Raw genomic sequence first — 18,285 nt, 5'->3', positions numbered from 1 at the left:
TTGGAAGTGGTTTCAACCTGGGGCAGTTTGCTGCCCTGGGGACATCTGGCAATGTCTGAAGATACTTTGTCACAACTATGGGAGACTGAAAATTCTAATGGTATCTAGTGGGTAGAGGCCAGCAGTGCTGCTACACATCATATAGTGCATCTGAGTGTCCCTCAAATAAAGAATGGTCTGGCCAACAAGGTTAGTAGTAGCAAGGTTGAGAAACTGCTATAGGAGATTCCATCAGAGCAACCAAGAAAGAAAATCAGGCAAGAGTGTATGAAAAGGGTGAGAATATCCTGTTTTCTAGATAAATGTCACTTCCCCCAAACTTTCTCATCTCTACCCTTTCTAGAAAAGAATCCCTCCTTCGTGTTCTAGAGTACTACTAGAGCTCAGAAAAAATGCCATTACATATTTAGAGGTCCTCCTCTTCCCAAAGCCCGGTGTTCAGCGCAGGGTCCAGTATCACAGAACATGGTCACCCAGATTGCATTTAACCCCGAATTCCCGGTGCCTAGAAAAATAAAGTGAAATTAAAAGGCAGTGTTACCTGGTAGAAAGAGAATGAGCTTCGTAGTTTGATTGGCTACTTGTCAACTCTGTAACCTAGGCAAGTTTCAGGACTGTTTTTAAGACTAAAGAAAATTTTCATAAAGAACCTATACACTGTAGATCTTCAACAAATGTGGTCATTATTTGGCACTGAATGAATAGTTTGAACAAATGTGCTTTAATTATAAGGGGCAAACATTTACACCAATAAATTTGCAAATTGAAATAAATCCTCTTAGACTATTGATTCCCATTTTAGTTCCGAATATGTTGGAATTTATGATATGCCTTGACATAAGAAGAGCAACCCCAGAGAAGTTTTCCTCTTCCCAAAAATATAAACAACGGAAGACCACAGAACAAAAATAACAGTTCCTTTAAGAACAGCATAAAACCTTTGGGAAGGAGGCCAGAGTATATGGTACTTTCTCTCAGAATAGTAGACCTCATGTAGTAGTAGAAACACAATAGGATTCAGAACCATACAGATCTTGGCTCACAGAGACACCTGAAAAGACCAGAGGAAAATGAAGAAAGTGTGGTATTACGAAAGCAAAGGGGAAAGAGAACATCAAGCAGTAAGGCATTGTTAAAACAGTAATTATTATATGTATGGCACCCTGTAAGTTAGGTGCGTGCATTAACTTCTAATCTTTGCAGAGGTAGGGACTATTCTTTTTCTTGCTTATAGATATGACCGTTGAATCCAAAAATAAATACCTATTGGGTTTTGCAACAGGGTGGTAATTGGTATAAGTTATCTCAGTGGAATTCTGGTTGCAAAAGTGAGATTGCAGTGGATTGTGGAGGAATAATAGGTTACATATAGAAGACTCTGAAGAAGTTTGAGCATGAAGATGAAGCAGAAGTGGAGTAAAGGGAACATTTATGTAAGACTAGAGTTGGACATGTTTATATGTCGTTGAGACTACTGAGTGGTCAGGGAGAAGCCTTTTGGTCCTGGAGAAATTTCAGTGTTCCTTTGAAGTTTCCTCAAATTTATTCCTTTTTGCTTCTTCTTAAAAAATTACTTTGGAACCTGTTTTGGTCACATCCTAATCTAGAATCTAGAATATTTCTTCAGTGCAGTTAAAAAAAAAAAAAAAAGACAAGTTCCTAAAATAGTTGATTGCTCCCTAATTACTGTAGGATAAAGTCCTGATTTACTATGTAATTTTGAGGTAATTCACTTTCTGCTTAAGAAGTAAAATCCCCCTCCTGTACATTTTTATTTCCCTCATCCTTCTTTTACAGGCCCATTAGCAAGATTAGGGTTAAGTATTTTGGAGGACGGAAGGATCTCAGTTCTGTCTGTATTACTTACTAGCTCTGCCTCTCTAACCAGTTACTCAAAAGGAGATGAGGCACTTGACACAGTTTAAGTGATTAACTGGAGGTACCTGTGCTGAATAAGAAACTGTATAAGGCTCTTAAGTGGCTGATAGATAAAAGGAAAACTGCCTCAAAAGAAGAGGATTTGATTGTATTGGAAGAACTGTCACAGTGGGAGGGAGGGCAAGAAATTGCTCTGTTACCTGGAAGGTATTAGGAGAGAATGGCTTATAGGAGCCTGTGGGTTAAGTGTAGAGTAGTCCTTGCTGATAAAGTCTGGAGTGAGCATCAGAATGAAATGTTGGAGTGGAACATGGTCAGGGGAGCTGAGGTCAGTGATGTGAGAGAATGTGGTTTTGGGTGAGCTTTAATGTGGAACACTTCCAGAATATGTGCAGTGTTGGGGAGTGGGTGTGGAAGGAGCTCGTGAGCTGGAAACGCAGACCCTCACTGGCTGTGTATGGATTTGTGACCAGAGATGACAGGACAAAAAGAGCTAGATGGTGGCATATTCCAGTTGTTTGTTCTTCAAGAGTAATGATGTGTTAGTGGGGGTGCAATAACAATGTTTTATGGGCTGAGATACATGTTGGGTGTTGGTCAGGGAGTGAAGGCATGAGGAGAGTTGCTGGTACTTAGGAGCCTGGTCTGTGCCAGGTGATAGATGAACTCTACCTCATTTAATCCGTACTGCAGTTCTCTGAGGGTGATTCTGATCTCCTCACTTCAGGAGAGTAAACTGAGGCTCAGAGAGATGAATTGCCTTTATTTCTTACAGCTCATAAGTTGTGGGACTGGGAGTAACTTTGGGAAGGTGGAAGAAACCTACAGTGGTCTGTATTAAAGGAATGTTTTTGTGACAGCAAATGTAGTACAGGGGACACTAAATACTGAACTTAACACTGGGGCTTCAACACGTGTTTGTGGAATTAATCTATATTTTTATAGGCATTTTGTTTTCTAATCCTTTCCATCAGTCCTGTTTGTTCATATTCTTTTTTTTTAGATGAACCTGTTATTTTTTTTTTTAGTTTAACTTTAGCTCTTTCTTTTTCTTTTTTTTTTTTTTTAAGATTTTATTGACAGAGAGAGAACACAAGCAGGGAGAGCAGGAGAGGGAGAAGCAGGCTCCCCGCTGAGCAGGGAGCCTGATGTGGGACTCAATCCAGGACTCTGGGATCATGACCTGAGCCGAAGGCAGATGCTTAACCGACTGAGCCACCAAGGCGCCCTAGCTCTTCTTTTCCCCCCACTACCCCCTCAGTCCCCCCCTGCTCCTCCCTTCCCTCCTGCTTCCCCCACCCCACTCCCCCTCTCCTCCCCCGCCCCCCGCCCCGAGAGAGGGTGTTCAGGGGGGAGGGGCAGAGGCAGAGGCAGAGAGAGTCTTAAGCAGACCCTGCACTGAACTTGGAGCCCTACACGGGGCTCCATCTCACGACCCTGAGATCACCACCTGAGCAGAAACCAAGAGTCGGACACTCAACAGACTGTACCACCCAGGTGCCCCTATTCATGTTCTTCTGATTGTTTTTCTCCCACTGAAGCCTGAATACTGATCCGTGAGCAAGATAACAGATGGGTCGTTGTCTTCCTTCTTTCCTGACTTTGGGCTGCTATTGTATTTAGAAGAGCCAAACAAAGAGGAATTGAATAAATTCAAGTTACTTTTAAAGAATGAGACTGTGGAGCCCAGGGACTGCCAGATACTCTGTCTGGGCTGATGTGAAGAAGGCCAATTGAGAAGACCTGGCTAATTTGATGAAAAAATATTATCCCGGGGAGCAAGCCTTGGGATGTGGCTCTCAAAATCTTTGGCAAGATGAACCTGAAGGATCTGTGTGAGAGCGCAACAGCAGAGATCAACTGTGAGTGATGCTGGGGACCTATCTGGGGCTGGGGGAAGGGTGTGCTTCCTGAGGCCCATCGGCATGATTCTCTGAAAGGGACTTGGGGATTAAACCATTGTTGGATCATTTGAAAAACCCTGAAGAGGCAGGAGGGTTTTGAGTGCTATTACTCAGCCTGGCTCCTTAATTGGGAGTAATTCAGCCATCTTGTACCAGTTATTTTCTTTCTTGTGTTCTTTACAAGGCTTTACAGCTACAAAGTTGTATTCATTATTTCCCAGGAGCCTCACCATATTCCTGAAGGTCAGAGTAGACAAGGAAACAGGTTTAGACTAAGGCACCTGCCCTCAAGTTACAGGATGGAGGGTCTGGCAAGAGGTCCCTGCTCCGGTGTTGTTGATACCACATCACTTCTCCCTTAGCTAAGCTGGTGGAGTCTGAGGCTCCGTTGGCTCCAGTTTTCTTAAGCCCAGATGTCATAGAAGTGGACTGCTGAGGACAATTCTGGCCCCTGTTCTAGCTATCACTAAAGCTCCCCTTGTCTTTGGTGAATCTCCCTATCCTGTTGGAACCTGTCACAGGGACAGCCCAGACCATGGGACCAGAGGATGCCAGGACACAGGAGGAGCAAGGAGGCAGTGGAGGGTGAGTAGATGTGTTTTGTTTTCAGATTTGGGAGGAGCTTGAGGGTTTGAAGTGTAATAGGGGTTTATGCCCCAGGGGACAGTTGATGATGATTATTCAAAAAGAGTCAACAAAACTGGCTGTCTGGCCAAGGTCAGAATCAGGGCCATGTTAATTCAGGGCCTCAGTAAGAGGAGTATTTGGAAATGCCCAGTCAGAAGCTCACAGTCTGATGAAGAAGGGTATATTCATGTCTCATTTTACAGATTAAAGAGTCCCTGAGTTTGGAAAGGACTGTTGGGTTTATCACAACCACTTTCTTCCTTTAGAAATGATCCTGTAATTAAGTTCCAGGAGTGGTGACCAACTAGTCCATATAGAATGTAATTTCTAGAACCAGGTCTTCTTAGTCTTACTTCAATACCATTTCCATTCCCCCTAATTTGTTTCAAATTCTATGTAGTTGAATTCTAGTTTGTATAAATAGAATTACAGTAGAAAGAAAACGACCAGGTGAGAAATCATTCTTAACCCAGCTATGCTGTTTTCTGATGGGCCACATTATTTCATTCAAGAAGTAATTGAGACCTAGTTTATTCCAAGCACTAATAAATAAAAATTGCTTATTGTGTTAAATGATCTTGAAGATAACTTTCTGCTTTGACCTTAATTTCTGATTTGGTATAAGGAAGTTTATTCTTATGGTATTTATTACTGGCCATAAATTTAGGAAATCAGGATTCCACCTCATAGAAGTTAACTGTTAGAAAATGGAAGATAGATAAAAGTATAACGAAGAAAGTAAAAATCATCCTCATAATCCCAATTTTCTTTTGAGTACTGCACTGTACAAGATATCATACCATAAAGAGTATCTGCCTTGTAATACATACCTTCTGGAGGAGATCTAAGCATAAACTAGTGGGGCATGAATTATGTTAGATGTTTGTATGGAATGCCCTGGTAGAACAAAGAAAAGAATTACTTACTTTAAAAAATATACTTTGTGAGATATGCTGTGAAAAATATACCATGTTTTGAGAAATATGAAAGAGAACTATTCTAGCATTGGGGTTCACAGAGGGTTTCTCTGAGATAGTGACATTTAAGATCTAAAGAAGGAATCAGACTTAACTAGGGTGAAACTGTTTTCATTCTGCTTGGACACTTGGGAATATTTTTTGAATTTTAATTCCAGTACAGTTAGCACAGTATTCTATTAGTTTCAGATGTACAATATAGTGATTCCACAATTCTGTACATTACTCAGTGTTCATCACGGTAAGTGTCCTCTTGATCCCCTTCACTTATTCCACCTATCCTCCTACCCCCCTCCCCTCTGGTAACCATCTGTTTGTTCTCTGTAGTTAACAGTCTGTTTCTTGGTTTATCTCTTTTTTTTTCTTGGTCCATTTATTTTGTTTCTTAAATTCCACATATGAGTGAAATCATGTGGTATTTGTCTTTGACTTACTTCACTTAGCATTATATTCTCTAGATCCATCCATGTTGTTGCAAATGTCAAAATTTCATTCTTTTTATGGCTGAGTAATATTCCATTGTATACATACACCACTTATTTATCCATTCATCTATCAATAAACATTTGGGCTGCTTCCATGTCTGGCAATTGTAAGTAATGTTGCAATAAACATAGGGGTGCATATATCTTTTTGAATTAGTGTTTTCATATTCTTTGGGTAAATACCCAGTAGTGGAATTACTGGATCATACGGTAATTGTTTTTAATTTTTGGAGGAACCTGCATACTGTTTTCCACAGTGTCTGCACCAGTTTGCATTCCTACCAACAGTGCACAAGGGTTTCTTTTTCTCCACATCCTCACCAACACCTGTTGTTTCTTGTGTGTTAATTTTAGCCATTCTGACTGGTGTGAGGTGATAACTCAGTATGGTTTTGATTTGCATTTCCCTGATGATGAATGATGTTGAGTATCTTTTCTTGTGTCTGTTAGCCATCTGTATGTCCTCTTTGGAGAAATGTCTGTTCCAGTCTTCTGCCCATTTTTAACTGGATTATTTGTTTTTTTGATGTTGAGTTGTAGAAGTTCTTTATATAATTTGGGTACTAACCCTTTATCATATATATGCTTTGCAAATATCTTCTCCCATTCAGTAGGTTGTATTTTAGTTTTGTTGATTTGCTTCCTTTGCTGTGCAGAAGATTTTTATTTTCCTGTGGTCCTGATAGTTTATTTTTGCCTTTTGTTTCCCTTGCTTGAGAAGACATATCTAGAAAAGGGAATACTTTTTTTTTTTTTAATATTCTTCAGGCTATGCTTCAATGTTCATTTCTATTAATGTTTTACTATAAAGTGGATTATTTTGATCTGTGGATTCAGATATATCTTCAGGTCCTCCCTGGCTGTCGCTGTTGTGTTCTTTTTTCATCTGGGTGATGACTCTGTTCTCCATATAGTCCTCTTTTTTTTCTCTGTAGAGGAAAAGTACAAAGAAAACCTATTTCTTTTTTTGTTTTATTTAAATTCAAGTTAGTTAACATACAGTGTATTATTAGTTTCAGGAAGAGAAATTAGTGATTTATCAGTTGCATATAACACCCAGTACTCATTACATCAAGTGCCCTCCTTAATGTCCTTCACCCAGTTACCCCACCCCTCGCACCCCCCCTCCCCTCCAGCAACCTCAGTTTGTTTCCTAGAGTCCAGCATCTCTTATAGTTTATCTCCCTCTCGATTTTCATCTTTTTATTTTACCTTCCCTTCCCCATGTTCATCTGTTTTGTTTTTAAATTTCCCATATGAGTGAAATCATATGGTATTTGTCTTAAGAGAACATATTTCTAGTGTGAATCTAATTTTTACTTTCCACCCCAAATTCATCCTTCTGCATGACCAGTTTTGTTTTTTCAGTTTCTTATGCGGGTTTTAAATCTACAGGAACCTTTGTTTGTTTTACTTACATTCTTTTCTAAACCAGCTGCACTTTGATTTGAGCCGAGCTGAGTGTTCTTAACACTGCAGTTCATAGAATTTGCTTTGATCATGTGTATCTTTGTTTTCTTTTTCTTTTTTTTTTTTTTTCATGCTGTATTCTGACTTAGGTGATGGAGCAGAATACAGAATCCAAATAAAGGAAAATTTTTGTATCATGTGGGATAAGAAGTGTTTGTTGGGAGAACCTAAAGATTTCCATCCTGGAGTTGCTCAGGAAGATCGAGAACTGTTGGAACATCTGTTCAACGTGGATGTGAAAACCGGTGAGCAGCCACAGACAGTCGTGCTCCAGGGGGCTGCTAGAGTTGGGAAAACAACCTTGGTGAGAAAAGCAATAGTGGATTGGGCCCAGGGCAGTCTCTATCAGCAGAGGTTTAGCTATGTTTTTTATTTCAATGCAAGAGAAATCAACCAGTTGAGAGAACGAAGTTTTGTTCAAATGATAACCAAGGACTGGCCCAGCACGGAAGGCTCCATTGAAAGGATAATGTCCCCGCCGAGTAGTCTCCTTTTTATTATTGATAGTTTTGATGAACTGAACTTCGCCTTTGAGGAACCTGAGTTTGTGCTATGCAAAGACTGGACCCAGGTACACCCAGTGTCCTTCCTTACGAGTAGTCTGCTGAGGAAAGTGATCCTCCCTGAGTCGTGTTTATTGGTGACAACGTGACCTACAGCTTGTAAGAAACTAAAGCCTTTGTTGAAGAACCAGCATTCTGTAGAGCTGCTGGGTATGTCCAAGGTTGCAAGAAAGGAATATATTTACCAGTTTTTTGAGGACAAGAAGAGGGCCTTGCAGGTATTCAATTCACTAAGAAGCATGAGATGCTTTTCAGCATGTGCAAAGTCCCCCAGGAGTGCTGGGCCATCTGCACCTGTCTGGAACAGCAGATGGAGATGGGTAGTGATGTCTCATTAACCTGCAAAACAGCCACAGCTCTGTTCACCTGCTATATCTTTAGCCTCTTCCCACCAGTAGATGGAAACTGTCCTAGTCCACCCAACCAAACCCAACTGAGGAGGCTGTGGCACTTGGCTGCCAAAGGAGTGTGGACTATGACATCTGTGTTGTACAGGGAAGATCTCAGAAAGCATGGGTTAACTAAATGGGATGTGCTGATTTTCCTGGACATGAGTATTCTTCAAAAGCACATGGAGTATGAAAATTGCTATGTGTCACCCACCTGCATGTTCAGGAGTTTCTTGCAGCTATGTTCTATATGTTGAAAGACAATTGGGGGACCAGGAACAATTCCAATTCCCTTCAGTCTTTTGAAGATTTGAAGCCATTGCTTGAAAGCAACAGTGATCAAGATCCCCATTTGATGCAGATGAAATGCTTTTTGTTTGGCCTTTTGAATGATGATCTAGTAAAACGACTGGAGACAACTTTGAACTGTAAAATGTCACTGGAGATAAAAAGGAAGATCCTTCAGTGGCTCGAGATACTGGGGAACAGCGAACATTTTCCAGCACAGCTAGAATTTCTGGAGTTGTTTTTCTATCTGTATGAGACTCAAGATGAAGCCTTTATAAGCCAGGCAATGAGATCTTCCCAAAAGTTTGTCATTGATGTTTGTGGAAAAGTCCATTTACTTGTGTCTTCATTCTGCCTTAAGCACTGCCAATGTTTACGGACCATTAAATTGTCTGTAACTGTGTTATTTGAGAAGATGTTAAACTCAAGCCCCCCAGCTGAACTTTGGTAAGTGGGGAAGTGCCCTGTCAGGGGAGTGAGGGAAGGAAATTTCATCAGTGGGAGGGGAGGGGAATTGTTCAGCAGAGGTCCCAGAGCTAGGATTACCCTTTAGAGTTGTCCCACCTTGAGGCAAGGAGGCCAAACACTAAAATCCCTCACTGACCAGTCATGGCTACTGGTGAGGAAAGGACGAAAACTTTTCTGAAGTGACTGTCTTGGCCTGAGAGCAATCCCAAGAAAGGGGCATGGCTGAGAGCAATCACCTGGCAACACTCTCAACAGCTAGAAATAATCTTTAGTCCTCAGGGAGGGATGTGACCTAGCACAAAGTTGGATCCACTATGGTACGTATATTTAACTTGTAAAAAGAATGCATTCTGGAAGGACTAGGGACCAGGAATTTCTTGCTAAAGCTATTTGACACAGGGCATGTCTCTGGACTATGTCCCTCACGTTCCCCATTTCCTAGACATAGGTCAGCCTTTGCTTTGTAGTTCATCAAAGGTCTCAGCCCTTTAACACCTAACAGGAGAGTCTGATTTGGGTAAGAAATAGTAGGAGCTGAATGAATATTTTGAAAGAATAAATGAATCTAAATAATCTAAAATAAATGAAGTGTTTGATGCCTATTTTACCCTCTTCCCTTCCATGAGTTGTCTTTTCTGACTCTATCCGTCTACGTCTAAGGGAAGAATTGAACTATGGGATTACCTCTGGATCTAACTGAAATTGAGGGCTTACTATGCGGTGTATAGTTATATAGTACATGGGATATTTAACCAATTATACAATTTGATGCTGGTCAAAAGCATATCTCAGTTTATTTTTGAGAATACCAAACTGCGATTCAGAGAAGTTCACCTGGAAAGTAAGTGTACCATTATTGATTCAAGCACACATCAGATAATAGCTAGCATCTGCTTGACACATGCCCAACAGTCTTCTGAGGCCCACCTCAATTCATCTCTCAACAATCCCAGGAAGATGCTGTTATTTCCATTTTGCTAGTAAAAACCCTGAGGTACCAAGAAGATATCAACTTGACTGAGGTCACACATCTGATTGTCAAGTCCTTGGTTTTCCAGCTTGACCCACGCTGCCTCCTTGCCTTTATGTACAGTTGCAGAACCACATCTCTTATAAGGACCTACATTTTTATTTTTCTTCCGCTGTGGGAGTAGAATTGTAGGCTGGGATGCTGTGACCTTTACTGTTCTTGGGATGTTGTAAATAATCTCCTTTAGTCTGTTTTCTCAATTCTGACTTAGTGGTTCTGTTAAGAGCTGTGATTGAACCCAGGGCATTAGAGCGTATTTTATGCCTAATAATATTAGGAAGGCATTCTGGCCATTATACTGCTAGTCCTCATGCTACCTTCCCCTCACCTGTGTTCTAGTGTTACCTAATATTAGAGATGGCATTGTTGCTAAGGTGAGTCTGAGAACCCAGTGTTTTAAGAGGCACATTATAGGTCAGTCAGTGTCTTCTATAACATAACAACATTGTAAATTTAACAGTATTTCTGTCTTATTCACCATTAAACCCTATGGCATTTTTACATAGTAAGCACTTAAATGTTTGAATGATTTATTGCCTAGTTTTGTCAAATTTAAGACTTCAGGTGATGTAGAGACCAGCAGTCTGCAATGTTATTCAATCCAAGGTAAGTAAGGTATGGCGGAATCAATATTTTTTTTAAAGATTTTATTTATTTATTTGACAGAGAAAGAGAGAGAGACAGTGAGAGAGCGAATACAAGAGGGAGAAGCAGGCTCCCCGCAGAGCAGGGAGCCCGACGCGGGGCTCCATCCCAGGACCCTGGGACCATGACCTGAGCCGAAGGCAGCCACTTAACGACTGAGTCACCCAGGGGCCCCTGGGGGAATCAATATTTATTGAGTAGTGACTGAGATCAGGATATGCCACCTCAAAATATGTCACTTTTCCAAAAGAAGTATTTTGAGCCGAAGGCATAGGAGTTCCTGAAACCCCTTACCTGCCTAGAAGCAGAACCTCCAAAAAGAACTCCACTGTCTTCAATCCCCTCCCTGGAAGCAATTTCTCTACTTTCTTCTTGGAGACAGAAGTCTGGTGAGGAGAGCAATCACCTGGCAACTCTCTCAACAGCTAGAAATAATCTTTAGTCCTCAGGGAGGGATGTGACCTAGCTCAAAGTTGGATCCACTATGGTACGTATATTTAACTTATAAAAAGAATGCACTCTGGAAGGACTAGGGACCAGGAAATTCTTGCTAAAGCAAGGTATGGCCCCATACCCAGGCAGACACTGTCACAAACTCTCATGTCTCATCTGTTCTCTTTAGGGTCGATTTATCTTTCCAACAGGTCATTGGTTTTTCCACAAGTGCCTTTTATCCCCCTGCCTTTTTCCTGCTGAATTAGTTATATAAACCCCAAATTCTATCTACCCCTTTAAATTACTCCTCACTAATTTCACCCATGGTATCCACAGTGCACATGCTAATACAACTTGTATGCTTTTGTCTTGTTAATCTGTCTCTTGTCAGTCTAATTTACAGGGCCCCAGCTAGAAGCTAGGAGGGCACAAGGAAAAAGATACTTTTTCCCTCTCCTACAGCAGCTGTTTGTATAAGGCAACATGCTAGACTTTTATATATTTTAATATGAAAGAGGGCAGCTACCAATTGTCAGCACTTACAGTGGAAAACATTTGCCAAACGTTTTCTGCAGATTGTCCTAATCTTCACAGTAATCCTAAGAAAGAGATACTATTATCTTCGTTGTTTCAGAAGCAGCGCATAAGTTAGTTGCACTGCCGGAATCACCCATGTTAGCGAGTGGCAGAGTTGGGACTCAAGACTCTTTTGTTATAGAGCTTATGCTTGTAATCACAAGGCTATCCTCTGTTTCGTTCCTTATTAACCTGTGTTTATAATGAGCTTATTGAAAATGTGCCTAATAGTTAAATTATACAACATTTACAGATTTACAGAGTGCTTTTGCGTATGCACTAAACTCGACTGTTAGATCCTCACAATCCTGTGAAGGGAGATGGAATTCCCATTTCATAGATGAAGAAAGCTCAGAGTTCATAGAACTGATGTGACTTACCTAAAGTCAGGTAGCCAGTAAACTGGAGAACTGCAGCTCGTAACCCATGGTTCTTAATCCCCACCCTCATGCCTGGATCTCTACCCACTACACCTACGCTTACTCTTTGTGGTCTTAGATTATTTTTCTTCTTGATACTGGCTCTTTGGCTATTTGAAGACCTCTGTCATCCTTCCCAAGTCTCGTCCTCCAAAACGAAGTCTCTAGGCTAACTTTGTGTGTTGTGTTGAAGGGGTGAGGGAGTTATTGGGCGAACAAAGCCTCCTGGAGTGCCAAGAGGAAGACTGTTGGGTGGACTGCGCCCACGCAAGACCTGCACTGATGCACTCGCCATTTCTAGAATAACTTACTTCCACCCAGGGGCTCCTGGGTGGCTCAGTCAGTTAAGCGGCTGCCTTCGGCTCAGGTCATGATCCAGGGTCCTGGGATCGAGTCCCGCGTTGGGTTCCTTGCTCAGCGGGGAGCCTGCTTCTCCCTCTGCCTGCCGCTTCCCCTGCTTGTGCTCTCTATGTCAAATAAATAAAATCTTAAAAACAAAAAAACAAAACCACTTCCACCCAATACCATCTTCTGAGACTTGCCTGGGCTGAAATAGATACATCGATCTTGTGTTTTTCTTGATTACTTAGGCGAAGGGATGGTGGTCACTTTACTCATTACTGGCAAGATCTCTGTTCTGTGCTTCATACAAATGAGCACTTGAGAGAACTGGACCTGTGTCCTAGCAACCTCGATGAATTAGCCAGAAGACTTTTTATCAAGAACTGAGGCACCCAAACTGTAAACTACAAAAACTCTTGTAAGTTTGGCATGAGAAAATTTCGGAGTTCTTTCAGCTTCTTTCTTTGTCCCACCTCCCGCTACTACTTATTAGGGAGATCCAAGGATAAGCAAACACTTAAAATCCACTGTGTAAAATATTCTAAGAACACCCACAGTAGAAACCTCAGGGGATGTGGGGGCATAACTAGCTTGTTCTGGGAAAGATTGCTTGGAGTGTAGAAGCTGTTGACATGTGGTTTTTGAGGCTTGATAGGAATTTTCTAGATGAACAACACAGAGCTAAGGCATTCTAGGCAACTCAACAGAGCGCTTTCAAAGCTAAGTTCTAGAGCATACTATTTAATTTTTCTATTGAGTAATTTACATTTAATAAAATGCACAGTTATGTCTAGTTAAGTTTTGATGATTACATATACCTATGTAAACAATACTCAAAATAAGATAGAAAACACATCACCTCTGGAAGTTTCCTTCCACCCTCTTCGATTCAGTTTTCTTACCCTATGCAGTCTCAGCAGCAACCACTTTCTAACCTTTTATCACTATAGGTTAGCTTGTGCTGTTCCTGTAAATAATTGAGATTGTTTCATACAGTCAGTATGTACTTGCTGTGTCAGTATTCTTTTGCTCAACAAAATATTTTTAAAAATTTACCCATGTAGGTAGTTGCATGTTTCAATAGTACATTGCTAATGAGCATGCCATTGTATGATAGATTGCAACTCCTTCATTCTCTTTTGAATAGACCACCGGGCTGTTTCTAGTTTTTGGCCATTATGAATAAGGCTGCTAGGACTATTCTTGGACACATTTTTTGTGTGTGATACAGGTTTTCATCTCTTGGGCTAATATTTCAGAATGGAATCGCTAGTTCACAGGTGGGTGTTAACTTGTTATAGGAAATTGCCGACTAGCTCTGTAGAGTGGTTGTACCATTTTTCAGGCTTATCAGCAATATATGAAAGTCCCCGCTGCTCCTCGTCCTTGCCAACATTTGGTATTTTGGTCTTTATTATATCTTAATTTGATTCTACAGGCCCTATCACTTATTTACATTAGCTGGTTTACACATCTTTCTCCTTGTCTACTGGCTGTACTAGGAGCTGGAACTGATCTTATTTAGTCCTATATTCAGTCCCCATCAATGTGCTCAAGGCCTAATCAGTGCTCAGTAATATGTACTGAATGCTAAACAAATGATTAGCACTGGAGATTGATGTTCTTTTTGGGGGGGGGCAGGCTTCCCCCTAAGTATTTCCATTGGAATCTCCATGTTGTTAGTGAGATTGACCTTATGTTCCAAGTAACCAGATTTGGCCTGGTTTTGCACATCGATGTGAAAGGCGACTGCACAGAAGTCTTGATTAAGGGCGGTTCCTGGAAATCCTCTTCCTTCACCCCCAGACATCTCCCCCTACATTTCCCTTTCACCGAATGTCACCAGTCTAAAGCCCTAACAAGAGCTACTGCCTTCTTTTGGGCTAAATGGCTTCCTCTTCTAGAATGCGAGGGCTCCTCAAGGGAGGACACCATGAAGGCGGCACTTAGTCTTTCCCACCATAGAGTGGCCTTCCTTTCTCAAGTTCCTTTTCCTTAACACATGAAATTGTACTTTCAATTTATATTTAGTGAGTGCTTCAGGCACTTTTACGAGATGATGATGGCTAGTGATGTAACAGGTAAAAGCTTTGTTTTCTTGTGCCTGGCCAGAAGGAGGGTGAGTAAAGGGTAGGTGGTGGGCAAAAGGGAGAAGAAGTGATATTACAAAGGGATGTTTTGAACAGTTAGCACTGTGAACATGCTGGGCATTGGGGGCTAGCAGAGGCACTTAGGGAAGAATCAGATATAGCTAACAGTGCCTGAGTAGCAGATAACAACTAGGAAGAAATATGGGCGTATTTAATTTCCTCCCATATTTAGCTTTGGGCTATCTTTGTACATCTAACAAAGTCCATGAGATGACAGCGTATTTTGCAGTAATATGTTTTGCTAATGATGCATCTCAAACAGTTGATAGTAACTATGAACTCACCTTGGGTTATTTTAAGGATTAAATATTGTGAATTAATGCTGTAATTGAAATATTTGGAATATCCCCCATTATTTGAGGTAGTTCTTACTGGAATTGAGTTCAAAAACTCCCCTTCTGCTTTTCCTGATGTTATTACCTTCTTTTCCCTCAAGATCAAAAGAAGTTGAGAGTATCAGTTGTCAGGATGTAATGGACATCTAAGTTGTAACCCAACTGTTTTACTAAGCAACGTCCTGAAACTGATTTATAGCCACCCATGAAATAGGAGAAACTCAAAGTAAGATAAGAAATGACAGGAATATTTAGATATCAAAGAGTTGGATTTGAAAAGCAAGGGAATGCTGTAACCAGGACAGAGATAATTTTGTAATTCCTCCTGCATATTTTTCCTCTGAAGGATGAGATTTCTTTCTTTCCCTGGCGGTTGTCAGGATATTGCTAGTTCTTTGACTCACAACCAGAATCTGATGCATCTTGATCTGAAAGGGAGTGATAGAGGGGACGATGGAGTAAAGTCATTATGTGAAGCCTTGAAACACCCAGACTGTAAACTACAGAATCTGAGGTAAGTCATGAGTTATTTTTGTTATAATTGAGACTTTTGTCTGTCCAAATAGAATCTTACAGCCTTGATTTGCTATTCATTGGGCCAGCTTCAATCTATTTTCACGATATGGAATAGCAGGAATCAGTAGATTCAGGGTGATTTCCTCCTGATAGGACTTTTAACTGCTCCCATCCCTTCACTGAGGACACCTCATTGTACAGTTGCATCTCTCCATTTCCTAAATTTAACAAAAAGACCCAGAATTTATAAAGATTTAAAATTTTTCATATTTTAGTACAGCCATATGTTTATTCATTGTATCTTTGAATGCTTACAGGAAAGAATGCACTAGTGGTAACTGGGGGCAATGCTAAGCAGGCTCAGTTTTACTTTTTTTTTTTAAGATTTTTTTTTTTTTTAATCATGAGAGACAGACAGAGAGGGAGGCAGAGGGAGAAGCAGGCTCCCCGTGGAGCAGGGAGCCCCATGAGGGACTCGATCCCAGGGACCCTGGAATCACGACCCGAGCCAAAGGCAGACATTAACCAACTGAGCCATCCAGGCGCCAGCCCCGCCTTTTTTTTTTTTTTTTTAAAGATTTTATTTATTTATTTGACAGAGAGAGAGAGAGCACAAGTAGGCAGAGAGAGAGGGAGAAGCAGACTCTCCACTGAGCAGGGAGCCTGACGCGGGGCTCGATCCCAGGACCCCGGGATCATGACCTGAGCCGAAGGCAGCCGCTTAACTGACTGAGCCACCCAGGCGCCCCCCTTTTTTTTTTTTTTCTTTAAATGAAGATGAGCTTTCCTTGTTTTGATAGTGAGTCACCGTCACCTTATAATTGCAACTCGGTGACCCATACAGAAGGCCGAGGAGGAAGAGCACGGCACCTGGCAGCCGGCACGGTACTCCTGTGCCCTCACACACTGCGGAGCCTAGTGGTGGGTCTGCTTTTTTTCTGAAAGTGAGAGGGTTGGCAATCCTACTTGGTCCCCACACTGTGTGACCGAATTCAAGGGAGATCTTATTTTCCAAAAGGTTTTTAATTCAGTTTCTTACAAAATAAAACCAAAAGCAAAACAAAACAAAAATCCTTGCAGTAAATTTTACCTTAGAAGTTTTTATAATCCCTGGATTCACTTGGGGGTGGGGGAGGGTGGAGGGTGGAGCAAGACAGAACCTCAATGTATGAAAGGCCAAGATAGGTCTGTATTTGTCAGAAGCAAATTATAAACTATACATACAAAGCACAAGGAACAAGACCTCCTTTTTGACAATAGGCAGGTGAACTATATTACCACTGGAGATTCTTTAAGTCTCACCAGGTTTTGTAGGATAAAATTCACTTTAGAGCATGTCTGGAAAGTTGCTGGATGCTTCTTGAACATGGGTTGAGTTCAGTTGTCAGCAGACCAGGTTGGTACTGGTTTTACTGTCTGTGAAGTAGTTTTAAGACATTGTGAAGAATTTTCAGTAACCTGCCACCTCTAGTCTGGAACCCAGGTGAGAAGTAGGTCATTGGTTCTTGCTACTAACATGTTAGTGGCAAAAAGCTGTTAAATGGAGGGGAAGATGTTTTCTCACGGTGGGAGCTGTGGGTCCAAGACAAAATGCCTTGGCACTTGACAGAGCAGCAGAACTTGGTAAGATCTTTTTCATCAGTTGACATTTGAATGTTTTCCACTGATAAGCCTTGATGAGACCCAGTTAGTAGGCTTTCAAATAGGAAGCCATCCATCTGGGTCAATTAGTTAGGGCTCCTTGTACCAGTAAACAATGTTTTGGCAGCAGAAGTCATCAGAGCTTTGTAATTCTTGAACATGGCATTATGTAGGATTGGACGTTCTCCCATTGTGGCTGACCCCTGGAAGTAATCGATAGTCTTATAGACCTCCTATTAACACTCTGGGAAAAGTTTCAGTTTTATGCTTGCTTTAGACCCCATAACAGCTATGGACAGTCGACTGGCCATAGTAGTCTGGTTTGTGCATAGATCATGCTGAGCTCAACATTGCAGAATTGCATTTTGATATTTTAGTTTCCCACTGATTCTAGATGATGTGAGCAGTGAGAGTATTGACAAATTAGTAGGTCTTTGCCAGGCTGCCTCACAAAAATATCCCCAGTTACCATAGGGACTTTGCAAATTTAAAGCATTTAAGAAAACTTTAAATTGCTGAGAGACTCCTATTATCCCTTGTACATGAGCATACTGGAAAGTTACATATAATCACGAATTTTCATGTGACTATTTCACTGTAATATTTACTAAATGTTCCCCTCTGGTAGGGGAGAAAGATCTATTCTCCTTGTCCTGATAACTGTTCCACATGTGGGCCTGATAATAGGGTAGCTTTTAAAATATGTTGAGCAAATAAGGGAAAAAACAAAAATCTTGGGCATACTAGTAACACCTCGTTGTGCCCAGAAGAGCTTCTTTTTTTTAAGATTATTTATTCATTAGAGAGCACAGAAGGGGGCAGGGTCAGGATAGGGAGAAGCAGGCTCCCCACTGAGCAGGGACTCCGGGCTCAGTCCCAGGACCCCAGGATCATGATCTGAGCCTAAGGCAGATGCTTAACAACTGAGCCACCCAGGCACCCTACTTTGTCATTTTAATCTTTTTTTCCCCTTCCTTTTTGGGGTGTTTCTCAAATTGTCATTGATTTTTTTTTTTTTTTAAGATTTTATTTATTTATTTGACAGAGAGAGACACAGCGAGAGAGGGAACACAAGCAGGAGGAGTGGAAGCGGGAGAAGCAGGCCTCCTGCCGAGCAGGGAGCCCGATGCGGGGCTCGATCCCAGGA

At 41.3% G+C, this 18,285-nt stretch overlaps 1 protein-coding gene across 1 annotated transcript in view; it reads left to right on the top strand.

Moving 5' to 3' along the window:
* Positions 1–3,431: 3,431 nt before the first annotated feature.
* Positions 3,432–18,285, top strand: part of NLRP14 (NLR family pyrin domain containing 14) — a gene marked incomplete at its 5' end in the record, with an annotated part of 32,430 nt that continues 17,576 nt past the window's right edge. The window contains 10 exon segments of the mRNA XM_031041781.2: positions 3,432–3,575; positions 3,577–3,663; positions 3,665–3,740; positions 4,304–4,354; positions 7,419–8,141; positions 8,144–8,497; positions 8,500–9,028; positions 12,751–12,866; positions 12,869–12,914; positions 15,328–15,495. Of these exon segments, the coding sequence (XP_030897641.2) occupies positions 3,432–3,575; positions 3,577–3,663; positions 3,665–3,740; positions 4,304–4,354; positions 7,419–8,141; positions 8,144–8,497; positions 8,500–9,028; positions 12,751–12,866; positions 12,869–12,914; positions 15,328–15,495 (2,294 nt within the window).

The sequence above is a fragment of the Leptonychotes weddellii genome, chromosome 11 (assembly GCF_054177405.1).
Source record: "Leptonychotes weddellii isolate Sample4059 chromosome 11, ASM5417740v2, whole genome shotgun sequence".
Classification (NCBI taxonomy): Eukaryota; Metazoa; Chordata; class Mammalia; order Carnivora; family Phocidae; genus Leptonychotes; species Leptonychotes weddellii.
This window is presented reverse-complemented; position numbering and strand designations above follow the sequence as displayed.